Source organism: Mustela lutreola, chromosome 9, assembly GCF_030435805.1.
Source record: "Mustela lutreola isolate mMusLut2 chromosome 9, mMusLut2.pri, whole genome shotgun sequence".
Taxonomy (NCBI): Eukaryota; Metazoa; Chordata; class Mammalia; order Carnivora; family Mustelidae; genus Mustela; species Mustela lutreola.
The window spans coordinates 109,420,869-109,432,912 of NC_081298.1; the positions used below are offsets into that span (position 1 = coordinate 109,420,869).

The window sequence follows — 12,044 nt, forward strand, 5'->3', positions numbered from 1 at the left end:
TGCAGACCTGCTGCAATTGTCCTAAATATTTCCTAGATATGATCTCATCTCAGAAAGGGCCCTGGGGGGGCGCCTGGGTGGCTCAGTGGGTTAAGCCGCTGCCTTTGGCTCAGGTCATGATCTCAGGGTCCTGGGATGGAGCCCCGCATCGGGCTCTCTGCTCAGCAGGGAGCCTGCTTCCCTCTCTCTCTCTCTGCCTGCCTCTCCATCTACTTGTGATTTCTCTCTGTCAAATAAATAAATAAAATCTTAAAAAAAAAAAAAAAAAGAAAGGACCCTGGGGGGCAGAGGTGCCTCTCAAGGAACCCGGATTTATCTAGAGAGTACGTATGGGATGAGAAATTTAGAGGGCCTGGCCTGAGCCAGTAACTGTTCTTCCCTAGCAGGAAGTGACTGCAGAGGATGTTAGCAAGGGGGCGGGACAGCAGGAGAAAGACGGTGTAGAAGGAAGGACGGGGTTGTGTGTTGAAAGCCCTCCGGAAAGGTGATGGAAGTGGCCAGGCCCAGGACTTGGGGACCTTGAGATGGACATGTTGTTTTGTCCCCAATCCATGCTGTTTGAGTCCATAGGGCGGGATAAGGGGATTCTGAATGCAGAGTTTGCAGGTATGGGCCGTGGGACTCATGGCAAGATGTGCTGCTGGCCCCTGACTGCTGAGCACTTCAGCTGGGGGCACCCCTCTGAGTGGGAAGGGTGTCTTCTAGAGACTGCAGGGTGGGGCCAGGCTGGTTTGGGCTGGTTAGTCGCTGCTGACCTTCTAGAGTTACCGTATTAACCCTGGAAAGCCCATTTTCTGTCTTCCATGTGAGAGAATAACCCCTCCTCATTATTTTTGATCTCTCTTAACTGTAGGCTGAGTTTACTTTGTAATGAATATGCCCACCAAAGTATGATCTCAGAGGTGACAACAGAAGCAAAGCAGATGGGCTCACATTTCCCTTCCTCTCCAAGTCTTACTTGGCCCTGGGAGGTGGTGTGTTTCTTCTCTGCTTCTCCACTACCTGCTGATCAGTGACTGAATCTAGAACTGCTGCTAGCCTCTATAGGGTCTTTGCGCACATTAGAAAAATGCACACTTTTCCTAAGACACTTCCCTGTCACCTGCCGGAAAAATGTTTTCATGCAAATTGGCAATGCCTGTGATGGGAGGGGAATGTGTCCTTCAGAAGTGGCCCGCATCTGATGCTCCTACACCACAGCCCATGGGCTCCTGAGCCAGGGATTACTGCCCATTCTGGGGTTAATGTTCCCCTTTGCCACCCACACCTTGAACTTCTTTTCTGGGCCTTCCACCTGTACGTGGTAGAGGCCTTAGAACAGCCAGCTATGGGGCTGGGAGCAGACAGCTGCCATGTGAGCAGAGGACAGAATTACAGCAAGCTCCTAGTGATTAATTACTTTTTATATGAGGGGCTAATGTTTGTGCCCATCATTTGGTCTCTCAGTTGGCAAAAGCCTGGTCTACATGTCAAGCTGTCTGGCAGGCTCAGACTGGAATGTGAGGGCTGCCTCCCTCATTCTTCTCAGAGATCTCTGGGGTTCCCAGGCTCCCCACTTTCCCCTGTGGCTTTTATTGTGAACAAGACAGACAAGTTCAGAGATAGCTCTTTGAGATCTTGCTTACATAAGTACAGTCTCTACAAAGGAAAGAAAAAACCCAGACCTTGATTTCGTGCTTTTCAGACCATCTTCAGTCCCGGTTTCTGGGGCTGACTTTAGGATAATCCTTCCTTTCCTCTTGAACAATTTTCCCACACCCCTGCCTGCCCATCCACAATGGATTAAAGGAATGGAGGAGAACATCCCAAGTCCCAGAGGGAAAGGTGCCAGAGCTGTGAGAATGTTGCTCTAGACTTTGTAACGTGGCCAGCATTGGTCTGAAGAAATAGAATCTGACATAGAAAGAGCTCTTGAGACCTCAGAAATTACCACATTTGTTAGAGAAAGTTACTTGCCCTAAAAAAAAAAAAAGGATTCCTGGTCTGTTATAGTTTAAGTTTCTTTGTTTTGTTTGTGTTATTCAGAGAGAAAAAAAGTTTTAAGTAGCTTTAATGTGTTCTGCAAAGAATATGAAAGCTATTCTATTATAGATCAGGGAATTAGAACATACTTAAAAACACCCCCAAATGTAGAGAGTAAAACAAATGCTGTTTTCCTCAGAGAAACCCCCTGGGCAATGTACACTCTAACCAAGCCCTGAAGGGACCCGCCCAGAATCGATCAGGAACTGTCCCCTTAAATTTCCCCAGAAGCCCAGGCTGGCCCACAGAACACCAGCTGGCTGGGAGCAGAGATGCTTCTTGTTCCTGGCCCTGCTTTTGTTTACAGTTTGACTGTAAACAACTTTGGACTATTTGCAGAAAGCTAATGTACCTTCAGAGAACAATCTGCCACCATTTAGGATCCTGATGAGACAGGTCAATTTTGAGGCCCTTTCCAAACGTAATTCGAACAAGTGTTCTGAGCGTGGAAGCTTCGTGTGAAGGAGCATGTGGTCTCCCACAGGGAGGACAGAGATGCGGAGCGGGGTGCTCGCTGAAAATCGAATTCAGATGTATTTTCAAAAAGCAGCTTTGGGGAGTGCATCTGACCTGCCTCCAGTCAAGGTCTGAACTCTCATACCAACTAGGAAGAACAGAATGGGCACTCCCTGACCATAGGAATTTGATTGCAAAAGCGGGAGCTCTCATCCCCAGATTTGAGTCCTAGATGGAACTTGAGTTGTAGCTGAAAAGGAATCCCAAACTTTCGTCACTAAAAGCCTTCTATGCTTTGAAATATTTTTATTAGTGGAGGAAAAACTAATCACATGCTGAAAAGATTGTATTTCATTAAAATGCACCCATGTAACAGTTAAAGGAAGGCAAGGGGAGGAAACATTTAACCCACAACTTGCTGAGTTTCATTCGATTGGATTGTTGGAGTCACTGGAGACATTTCTGATAGTTTGTGCTGTGGGGTCTCAGCCTGTACTTGGTCCACAGACTTAGGGTTCTGTATTTGCAAGAGAAGCAAAGTCAAGAGATCGGGAGTGAGGCACCTGCGCCGGCCTCTTAGAGGCCCAGAGTGGGAGCGGAGGGATGGGTCTTAGCTGCGTCCATCTGTCTGTCAGTACTCTTGCTTAGCTCCCTGGGCAGTCCCCAGAGGAGTGCCTCCCGAGGGAATGAGTAGACGATGTAAGCAAGAGAGAGGCAAAACACCTGTCCAACCCTTTGCAACAGGCTGGAGTCACAGGGCACAGCCTGCACAGTTGCAGGGGTCCTGCACTCAGAAGGGCCTGGTTCCGTGCTCTGCTCTTGCCATCTTGCAATTCTGCATGCTTTTTGCTCGGAGGACCCCACTGTGCACAGACTCCTGAAAATTATGTAACTAATCCTGATTGTGAGTCACGTCAGTCACCCCAAAATAACAACTTGGGCGCATTAGGTGGTCCTGCTGGGTCTGAGAGAGGTCATGGGACTTCATAAACTACTGAATCTGTTATCAGGAAGTCACTGGCCCTCAAAAACAAAGGGACTCTTACCAGGTGTCCATCAACAACAGATGAATGGATAAAGAAGATGTGTGTGTGAGTGTGCGTGTGGGCGTGCACGCACACACACATACACACTTACACACTTGGTGGAATACTATGCAGCCATCAAGAATGAAATCTTGCTGTTTGCAAAGACATGGTTGGAACTAGAATGTGTTATGCTAAGTGAAAGAAGTCAGAGAAAGAGATTATATGATCTTACTGATAATGTGGGATTTAAGAAACAAAACAAAGGATCATAGAGAAAGAGAGGAAAAAAATAAAACAGTATGAAACCAGAGAAGGAGACAAACCATAAGAGGCTCTTAATCATAGGAAACAAACTAGGGTTGCTGGAGAGGAGGGGGATGGGGGGGTAATTTGGTGATAGGCATTAAGGAGGGCACATGATATAATGAGCACTGGTGTTCTATGCAACTGATAATTACTACCTCTACCTCTGAAACTAATAATATACTATATGTTAATTAATTGAATTTAATTAAAAACAACACCAGACCGTGCCCTGAGTCAGCCCTGGGGGAACTTGAATGCTTGGAATATTCCAACCACACTCCTGTCGGCAGCTTTGGTCCCCCGGGGTTTCTGCGGAGACCTTCAGTGGGGAGGTGGAGGTGAAGAAAAGAAGCCCAGGTGCTTATCAGCAGCTTGGGATGTGCAGAGGAGTGAGCAGAACGAGGAGGTCAGCTGACCCTGCGCTCACAGAATGTGCAAGCGGGCAGACACATCCCAGCAATGTGAGGAGAGGGGTAATTGGATTACAGGGAAGCACTCTGAAACTTAGAATGTTTTGAAGAAGTAGAATGTTCATGCTTTCTTAATTTATGTGCTAACTCATCTCATAAAGAATTATTAAATTGTTTTTTTTTAAGATTTTGTTTTTATTTTAGAGAGAGACAGAGACAGAGAGACCGAGAGCACAAGCAAGGGGAGCAGCAGAGGCAGAGGGAGAAGCAGACTCCCCACTGAGCAAGGAGCCCGATGTGGGGTTCCATCCCAGGACTCCGAGATCATGACCTGAGCTTAAGGCAGATGCTTAACTGACTGAGCTACCCAGGTGCCCCACTAATTATTAAATTGTGATAACAGAACTAATAATGTTGCTACAAATAATAATCACAAAGAATATATGATAAAATGCCAGACACTGGTGATGAAGTACTGGGCAGATATGTGTTTTCTCATTTGAGCCTTAGAAAACCTTTGTGGGGGGCACCTGGGTGGTTCAGTGGCTTAAGCCTCTGCCTTCGGCTCATGTCATGATCCCGGGGTCCTGGGATCGAGCCCTGCATCGGGCTCTCTACTCAGTGGGGAGCCTGCTTCCTCCTCTCTCTCTGCCTGCCTCTCTGCCTACTTGTGATCTCTGTCTGTCAAATAAATAAATAAATAAAATATTTTTAAAAAAGCTATTAGGCTTCTGGCCGGGCTCGGGGCGCAGTGCACCACTGGCTCGTCCCCCTGCCCGGCATGGCAGAGCGCGACGATTCCGAGCCCACCCCAGGCTGCAGCAGTCTGGGCCCGGGCGGTGTTGGCGGCGGCGGCGGCGCCCACCCATGGGCTCCGGAGGACGCCTGGATGGGCACCTACCCAAAGTATTTAGAAATGATGGAATTAGATATAGGAGATGCCAGCCAAGTTTATATAGCATTTTTGGTTTACCTGGACCTCATGGAGAGTAAAAGTTGGCATGAAGTAAACTGTGTTGGATTACCAGATCTCCAGCTCATCTGCCTCATCGGTACTGAGATAGAAGGAGAAGGATTACGGACTGTGGTGCCTACACCCATCAGTGCTTCCCTCAGCCATAACAGGATAAGGGAGATTTTGAAGGCATCTCGGAAATTGCAAGGTGATCCAGATTTGCCAATGTCTTTTACTTTGGCCATAGTGGAGTCCGATTCCACAATAGGCTACTATAAACTTACTGATGGATTTATGCTGCCAGACCCTCAGAATATTTCCCTTAGAAGATGACACCTGTACTCCCTGATGCTCACTGTGGGATTGGATTTGAGATCCATCAGCCTAGTTCATCTTTTATCTCAGAGATAGTTAGGGTTGACTTAGCTGGTCCCATTCCATAAATTTTTCTTTTTGAAGAATAAAACTTTCCCAGATAGAAGAATTTTTTTGTTCATAAGTATAGGGTAGTTGCTCTAGAATTTTTTTACCTGGACACAGTTTAATTACAGTTATATACAAGTTGGTGCTTAGGATGTGTTCAGAGAGGTGGAGCACGTGTTTCTTCTCTCATCCCCCACCCATAGCTGCCTCATTGTTCCTTGCTGTCTTCTGCTAACACATTGTTGAGACTGTCACCTTTCTCTAATTCAACCCTCTCAGTGCCTTTTGGCCACTTCAGGTAGCCTGCGATGGCATTTCTTGGACACATGGACACCTGGAGAGTTTGCTCAGTCTGCTTTTAAATCCCCATTAGAAAGTAACAGTTTTCTTTCCATTGGTTTTTATGTGGCATTTACTATTGACTTTAAATCAGAAGAAAGGTATGCTTATCCAGAGTATAAAGTTACATACATGCTAAATTCATAGGGACCAGAGAGGTGCTACTGATTAATTACTTCCTACCTAATAAAGGAAGTACTAGGCCTTGCTTTCCATTCTTATTACCACCACCCTTATTATATCAGAGTTAGAGTATTACAAGAAAGATAGTAAGGGACGGTGTCAGACTTAAAGACATCTTTATTAAATAGACTCATTACTCCACTTTTGTGGAGTTACTCCCAATACCTCCCAATTATGTTGCCTAGAGTATAAAAATTATATGCACAGAGACATTCTAAGTGGCATTAATTATAATGGCCAAAATAATAGATCCCTTAAAAGTTTTAGGAAGGGGTCAGCAAACTTTTTCTGCAAAAGGGCAGAAAGGAAAGATTTTAGTCTTTGCAAACCATATAGTCTCTCTTAAAACTTCTCCAATGTGCATTTATAGTACAAAAACAACCATAGACAATATGTAAATAAATAGGCATGGCTGTGTTCTAGTAAAACTTCATTTACAAATGCGTGGCCATAATGTGCCAACCCCTGGTAAAGGAAATGGTTAATAAACAGATAGATAGCCAATGAATGGTATATTATATACTCATTAAAAATTAATGATAAATGAAAAAATAAGAAAATATTTAATTAGAAAAGCAAGCTATGAATGGCATATGAATGGGTAAGGTCATGGCTGTCAGTGACACACCAAGCATATAGTAAAAGGGTGACAAAGTAAATGACTGTTCCTATAATAGGGTGGCAGAGCAATAAATGGGTGACTTCGTCTTTCTTTAGTATTATAATTTTTTCTTTATTTGTATTACTTTTTTAATAATGTTTTAAAATAAAAAATAATCTTGAATAAAAAAGCTATTAGAAAACCTTTGTGGGCAAGAGGTTAGTGTTCTATAATGAAAGTACTAAAATAAGGGTAAAGGTTGCACAATTGTAGCAACAACGTTGTTGAAGTAGATACATCTCTGAGTAATGAAGTATGCTACTATATATTACGCACAAACATAAATGTGTTCCGTAAGCACATCAGAGCTTGTGGGCATCTGTGGGACAGTATGTATTACAGTGTGCTGCACTGACTGCCCTCGCTGGCAGAGGAGTACAGAGGTTCCTGTCCCAGCCCCTCGAAGGCCGCCTGACCCCAGGCCCCTAACCGTCCTGGGACCTGCCTCCTGCTCTCCTCTCGCTGCTTCTGTGAGCAGATAAAGTAATTTTGCTCAGAGTCTCTGTTGACAGAGTCACCTCTTCAGTGCATGAAAAGAGTTCTCATAAGCAGGGAATACTTTTTCCCAAAACAATTTATTGTGTTAAAAAAAAAAAAATCCCCTAATTCGAGGGAATCCTAGTCAAGAGTCTCTATTTCCCGGGTGTCTAACGTCTGCGTGCCCACCCTGTACTGCGGCAGGCCGAGCATGCCATGTGCTGCTCAGGATGCCCTCTGCTGTCTTCGGCAAGCACCCACCTCCTCCCCAAAGCCTGTCGGGGCGTCCCTGGCAGCATCATTCGGCTTACCAGCTACACCTGCAGTTAGCAGCAGGCTTCAGGAAACAGGTTGGCTCTGGGGCCCTGCTGTGTCTTCAGGGCACCCACCGGGCATCATTTCACCCAAGGCAAACAGAAGAGCAGTTGTCAGTGCCAACTGTTCGTGGAACTTAAAATAATAGGTAGAGAGGATTTTGCATTTAGCCAGTGAGCAGTAGAATGTAAAAACGGGCTCCTGTATATTATTTAGCAGGTGTCCCATTCAGAGACCTTTGCGGACAGTGACCCATTCCCTGGAGTAATAGGGGATTCTCTCCATGGTCGTATAATTACCAGGAATCCTCCGGCCATGCACTCCGGGCTCTGCCCATTCCCCCCGACCCAGGCCGAGGGGCTGTTGCTGAGTCCTCATAAACACTGGGTCTGGCTGCTGCCACGCTGAGAGGAGGACATCAGTGGTGTGGATGTCTGTAAAGGCTAACCTGGATGAAATAACAGCCTCACTGCCCTCCCTTAGGCTCTGCCTCAGGTCAGACTGCCCAAAATCTCTGAATGATGTGGAAAAGTGCCCTCCGGGCTTGACAGCTCACTTTTCACCCAGCAAATGGGAGGAAATGGGAGAAGTGTTGCCTTCTCTGAGGCTCCTGCCCTCCAGCCACACCTGTGTCTACTACATCCTTGGGGGCTTTAATGCCACTTCTTCTGGGAGTCTATTCTGACTACACACAACCCCCATAGGGCTGGGTCCCTCCCTGTGCTCCGTGGTTCACAGGACAGCTGATCCCTGTTCTCACCGCATGATGCTGAAATTCCTAGTCCTGTAGCTGGTCCCCTTGTGTGGCCCTGGAAGGGGTATACCTCAGCAGCCTTGGCATTCCTGACTTCCTGCAAGGGTGGTTACTCATCTCTCTGCCTTCTCACCCTGACCTAGTCTTTCTCAATGGACGGCACCCTTTGTCCTGCTAGCTCCCTAGTCCAGAAGTCATGGGCAGTGGAATCAGTCTTTGGCATTTTGGGGAGAAGTGGCCTTCGTGACTTCACACCCCAGCCACAATCCCCTTCTGGATCCTTCCCAGTGGGTGTCGTGACCCTGTAAGTGTTGTCCCTGCACACATTCAGTGAACCTTGACTGTTGTCTGTGAGCAATGCGACCATTTCTTTCCATTTCCCTCCTGCCTTCTTCCTATTCCTTTTTCTTACCATGAACTTTAAAAAAAACCCCTCCTTGTTATCTGCATGTATATCACTTACTGGCTTCAGTTAAAAAAAAAAAAAAAGCCTCAATGGTCATGTTCCTGCATGTAAATCCTGGAGGTGCTGACCTCATGGAGCTGCTGGGGCCTGCAAAGAGCCCACCTTCATTATATCATCTTCGTTCTAGTGGTGGTGATTTTTTTTTTTAAAGACAAATGCCTTTTTTTTTTTTTTTTTTAAAGATTTTATTTATTTATCAGAGAGAGAGAGGGAGAGAGAGTGAGCACAGGCAGACAGAATGGCAGGCAGAGGCAGAGGAAGAAGCAGGCTCCCTGCTGAGCAAGGAGCCTGATGTGGGACTCGATCCCAGGACGCTGGGATCACGACCTGAGCTGAAGGCAGCTGCTTAAACAACTGAGCCACCCAGGCGTCCCGATTTTTTTTTTTTTTTAAACATTCCATCCATTTCATCAGAAAGAAAACAGAATCATTGCTCCCTCCAGGCACGCCTAGGTTCTCCTGCCATCCCCAGTGACTCCCTCGGGTCCACAGCACCCTGCTAGGAATCTAGACGCCGTGTAAGCCTGTTCGCTCGAATGCACAAGTGAGCTGCTCACCCAGCTGCAGCCAGGATGATGTCCCGCTGGATGGCAAGCCCAGGCTGTCCCACAGAGTCGGATGGACAGCTCACTGGAGCCTTTGTTCCTGTTGCTAGAGAAGCTGGCAGTTCCTCAGTGTCTTGGACCAAGACTCCCCCTCTTCCTCCCTCTTCGGGATTTCATAAAGCAGAAGCTAGGTCTTTGAGGAGAGCCCAACCTTTAGCTAATTAGGGAAAACAGAAAGAGTAAAATGTTGCTTACTAAGGCAAAGAATCACAGAGGCAGGAAAATGAATGCTTCTCTCCCCACCCCCATTCTGTAGGTCTGTTGAGAAGGAAATGCTGAGCCTACTGAGCCTTAGTTTGGGATGGGAGTCCACTGCTTACTTCAGAAACACAAGGTCCCATGAGCTTGTCCACATCTGTGGTTTTCTTTGGCACAGAAATAGAAGTCCGATTCTAGAGACCAAACTCTTAACTCCTGAGTCTTGAGAAGGATCTGGAGAAGAGGGAAGAGCAAGTGCAAAGGCCCTGAGGCAGGAAGAAGCATGACGTGTTCATGGCACAGAGATAGCTATGGCACTGACGGAGAAGGTGGGAAGTTGAGGACCTGACCTTCGTAGACAAGGGAAGGAGATGAATTCCATTGTGGGGCAGCGGGGCCACTGGAGAGGTATACAGTTCCCTCTGAGTGGCTGGGGATGCCATTCTGCTCAGGAACTGCAAAGGCCACTGTCACACTGATGTTCATAAAAGAAGGGACCTCTATCATTGGCTGGTGTCTCCTGGTATGGGCCTGGCCTGCAAACAGTGTTGGACATTGGCCCTGGAGCGGGGAGTAGCCTGTGGCTCTGGGACATGGCAGTGCCAGCTGGCTCACAGAATGCTGAAGCAGCTGGCTGCTCCAGGCACCACCTGCAAAGCTGCTGGGATTTCTGCCCCACCTGCCCATACATCTGCAGCTTCATAACTTTACTGCTTCACTTCCTGACTTGCCAGAAGGCCACAGTGGTGCTTCTCAGCTTCTGGGGCAAGAAGATATCATAACACATCTCACTGTGGTCACAGATGATCCCTTCTGGCCCTATCAAGAAATAAATCCTGTAATTCCTGTGGATTGCAAACCAACAGGGAACACATCTTACACACAGACTTCAGTCATTTTACCATTGATTTGCTTTTATCTAAATTTTCTAGCAAACCTACCTGTGTCAAGGACCACAGCATCAAAACGCGGTTCTCTCTTTTTCTCTATTGACAAAGTATTCCAAATTTTATATACTTGGAAAAGCTGCAACCAATCACATGTCAGATTCCATCCTAATAAATAACATCACATAAAGATGACTTATTAATGGGAACATTTTTGAATAGATGATATATTCACATAGTTTAAAAAGTAAAACTGTATTAAAATGGATGCAGAAACAAGTTTCTCCCCCATCCATCCCATAAGACCCAAACCACTTCCTGAACCTGGTGACTAGTTTTAATTAGTACTTGTCTATCCTTTACGGTTCCTGTATGCAAATACCAACAAGCAAAAATACATTGGTGTTCTTTCCCTTTTACCTAAGAAGCGTCCTGCCTTGCTTTTTCCGAGCACTGTGCCTTAGAGGTCTTTCCATCTCATTCTCCTGAAGGCCCCGCCTTCTCTGTCACAGCAGAGTAGGAGACCGATGTCAGGATGGACTGAGTGTGGTTTCAGCAGTCTCCAGCGAAGGATCCGGGCAACTCATGTCTTTTGCTCTTATAGGCCCTGCTGCATAAGCCCATAATGCCCTCATTTCACACACATGCAGGCAGAGCTATAGAATCGATTCTCAGAAGGAGAAGTGCTGGGCATAGCATCAAACTCTAATTTTGGTACATGTTGCCAAATTGCCCCTCACGGGGTTCTGTCATCCTGGACCCTCCCATTGACCTTGAGTGACAGTGCTTGCTCTCTCCCCAGCCTTTCTAGTGTTGTTAACATTTGGGAATCTGCAGGGAAGAGCTGGTAAATGGTTAAAAAAAACTCCTCTAAAAAACAACTCCATGCTGGCAAACACAAAGTAGAGAAGCCCTGATTTGTAGTGTCTGCTGATTTCCACAATGTCATCACTTGCACACAGGCTGATCTCAAACTACCAGCATGATGTCTGTGACCATGGACTTGGGAGGAGATGGCCACTAGCACACTCTTGCATGCTGTTCCTACCACACAGACACCAGAGATGAAGGCAGCAGAGGCAATACTGAAAGGTATAATAGAATTAGGAAGTTCTGGGTTTACTTCCTTTGTTTTTAACATAGTGTATGAATTATAAGTTTATAAAATTAAAATCTTAGTAATGGCTGCATTTAATGAGCGGCTTGCTAATAGTTCTAAAAATTTAACAGTTGGTTCCTGTGGGCTCATTAGAGCCAGCTTCAGTAAGCTGCTGGGATTTTTCCAGTACTAATGGTAGAAGATGCTATCTCCACAGTTTTAATTTTTATTATGGTGGTTTTATATGGTTTTTAAAAAGATTTTATTTATTTATTTGAGAGAGAGAGCACAAGCCAGGGTGGGAGGGGGAGAGACAGAGGGAGAAGCAGACTCCCCACTGAGGTAGAAGCCCGATGTGGGGCTCCATCCCAGGACCCTGGGATTATGACCTGAGCTGAAGGCAGATGCTTGACTGACTGAGCCTTCCAGACACCCCAGAATTTAAGAACCATTTGCTTTT

At 46.2% G+C, this 12,044-nt stretch overlaps 1 protein-coding gene across 1 annotated transcript; it reads left to right on the forward strand.

Moving 5' to 3' along the window:
• The first annotated feature begins 5,003 nt into the window (after positions 1–5,003).
• Positions 5,004–6,700, forward strand: LOC131808130 (tRNA-splicing endonuclease subunit Sen15-like). Its single transcript, XM_059134086.1, has one exon. The coding sequence runs from the start codon at positions 5,004–5,006 to the stop codon at positions 5,508–5,510; it is 507 nt and encodes a 168-aa protein (XP_058990069.1). The 3' UTR covers positions 5,511–6,700.
• The last annotated feature ends 5,344 nt before the right edge of the window (positions 6,701–12,044 follow it).

What these genes read in the sequence shown, in the direction of transcription:
- LOC131808130 (XM_059134086.1), top strand. Translation starts at nt 5,004, where the DNA reads ATGGCAGAGCGCGACGATTCCGAGCCCACCCCAGGCTGCAGCAGTCTG.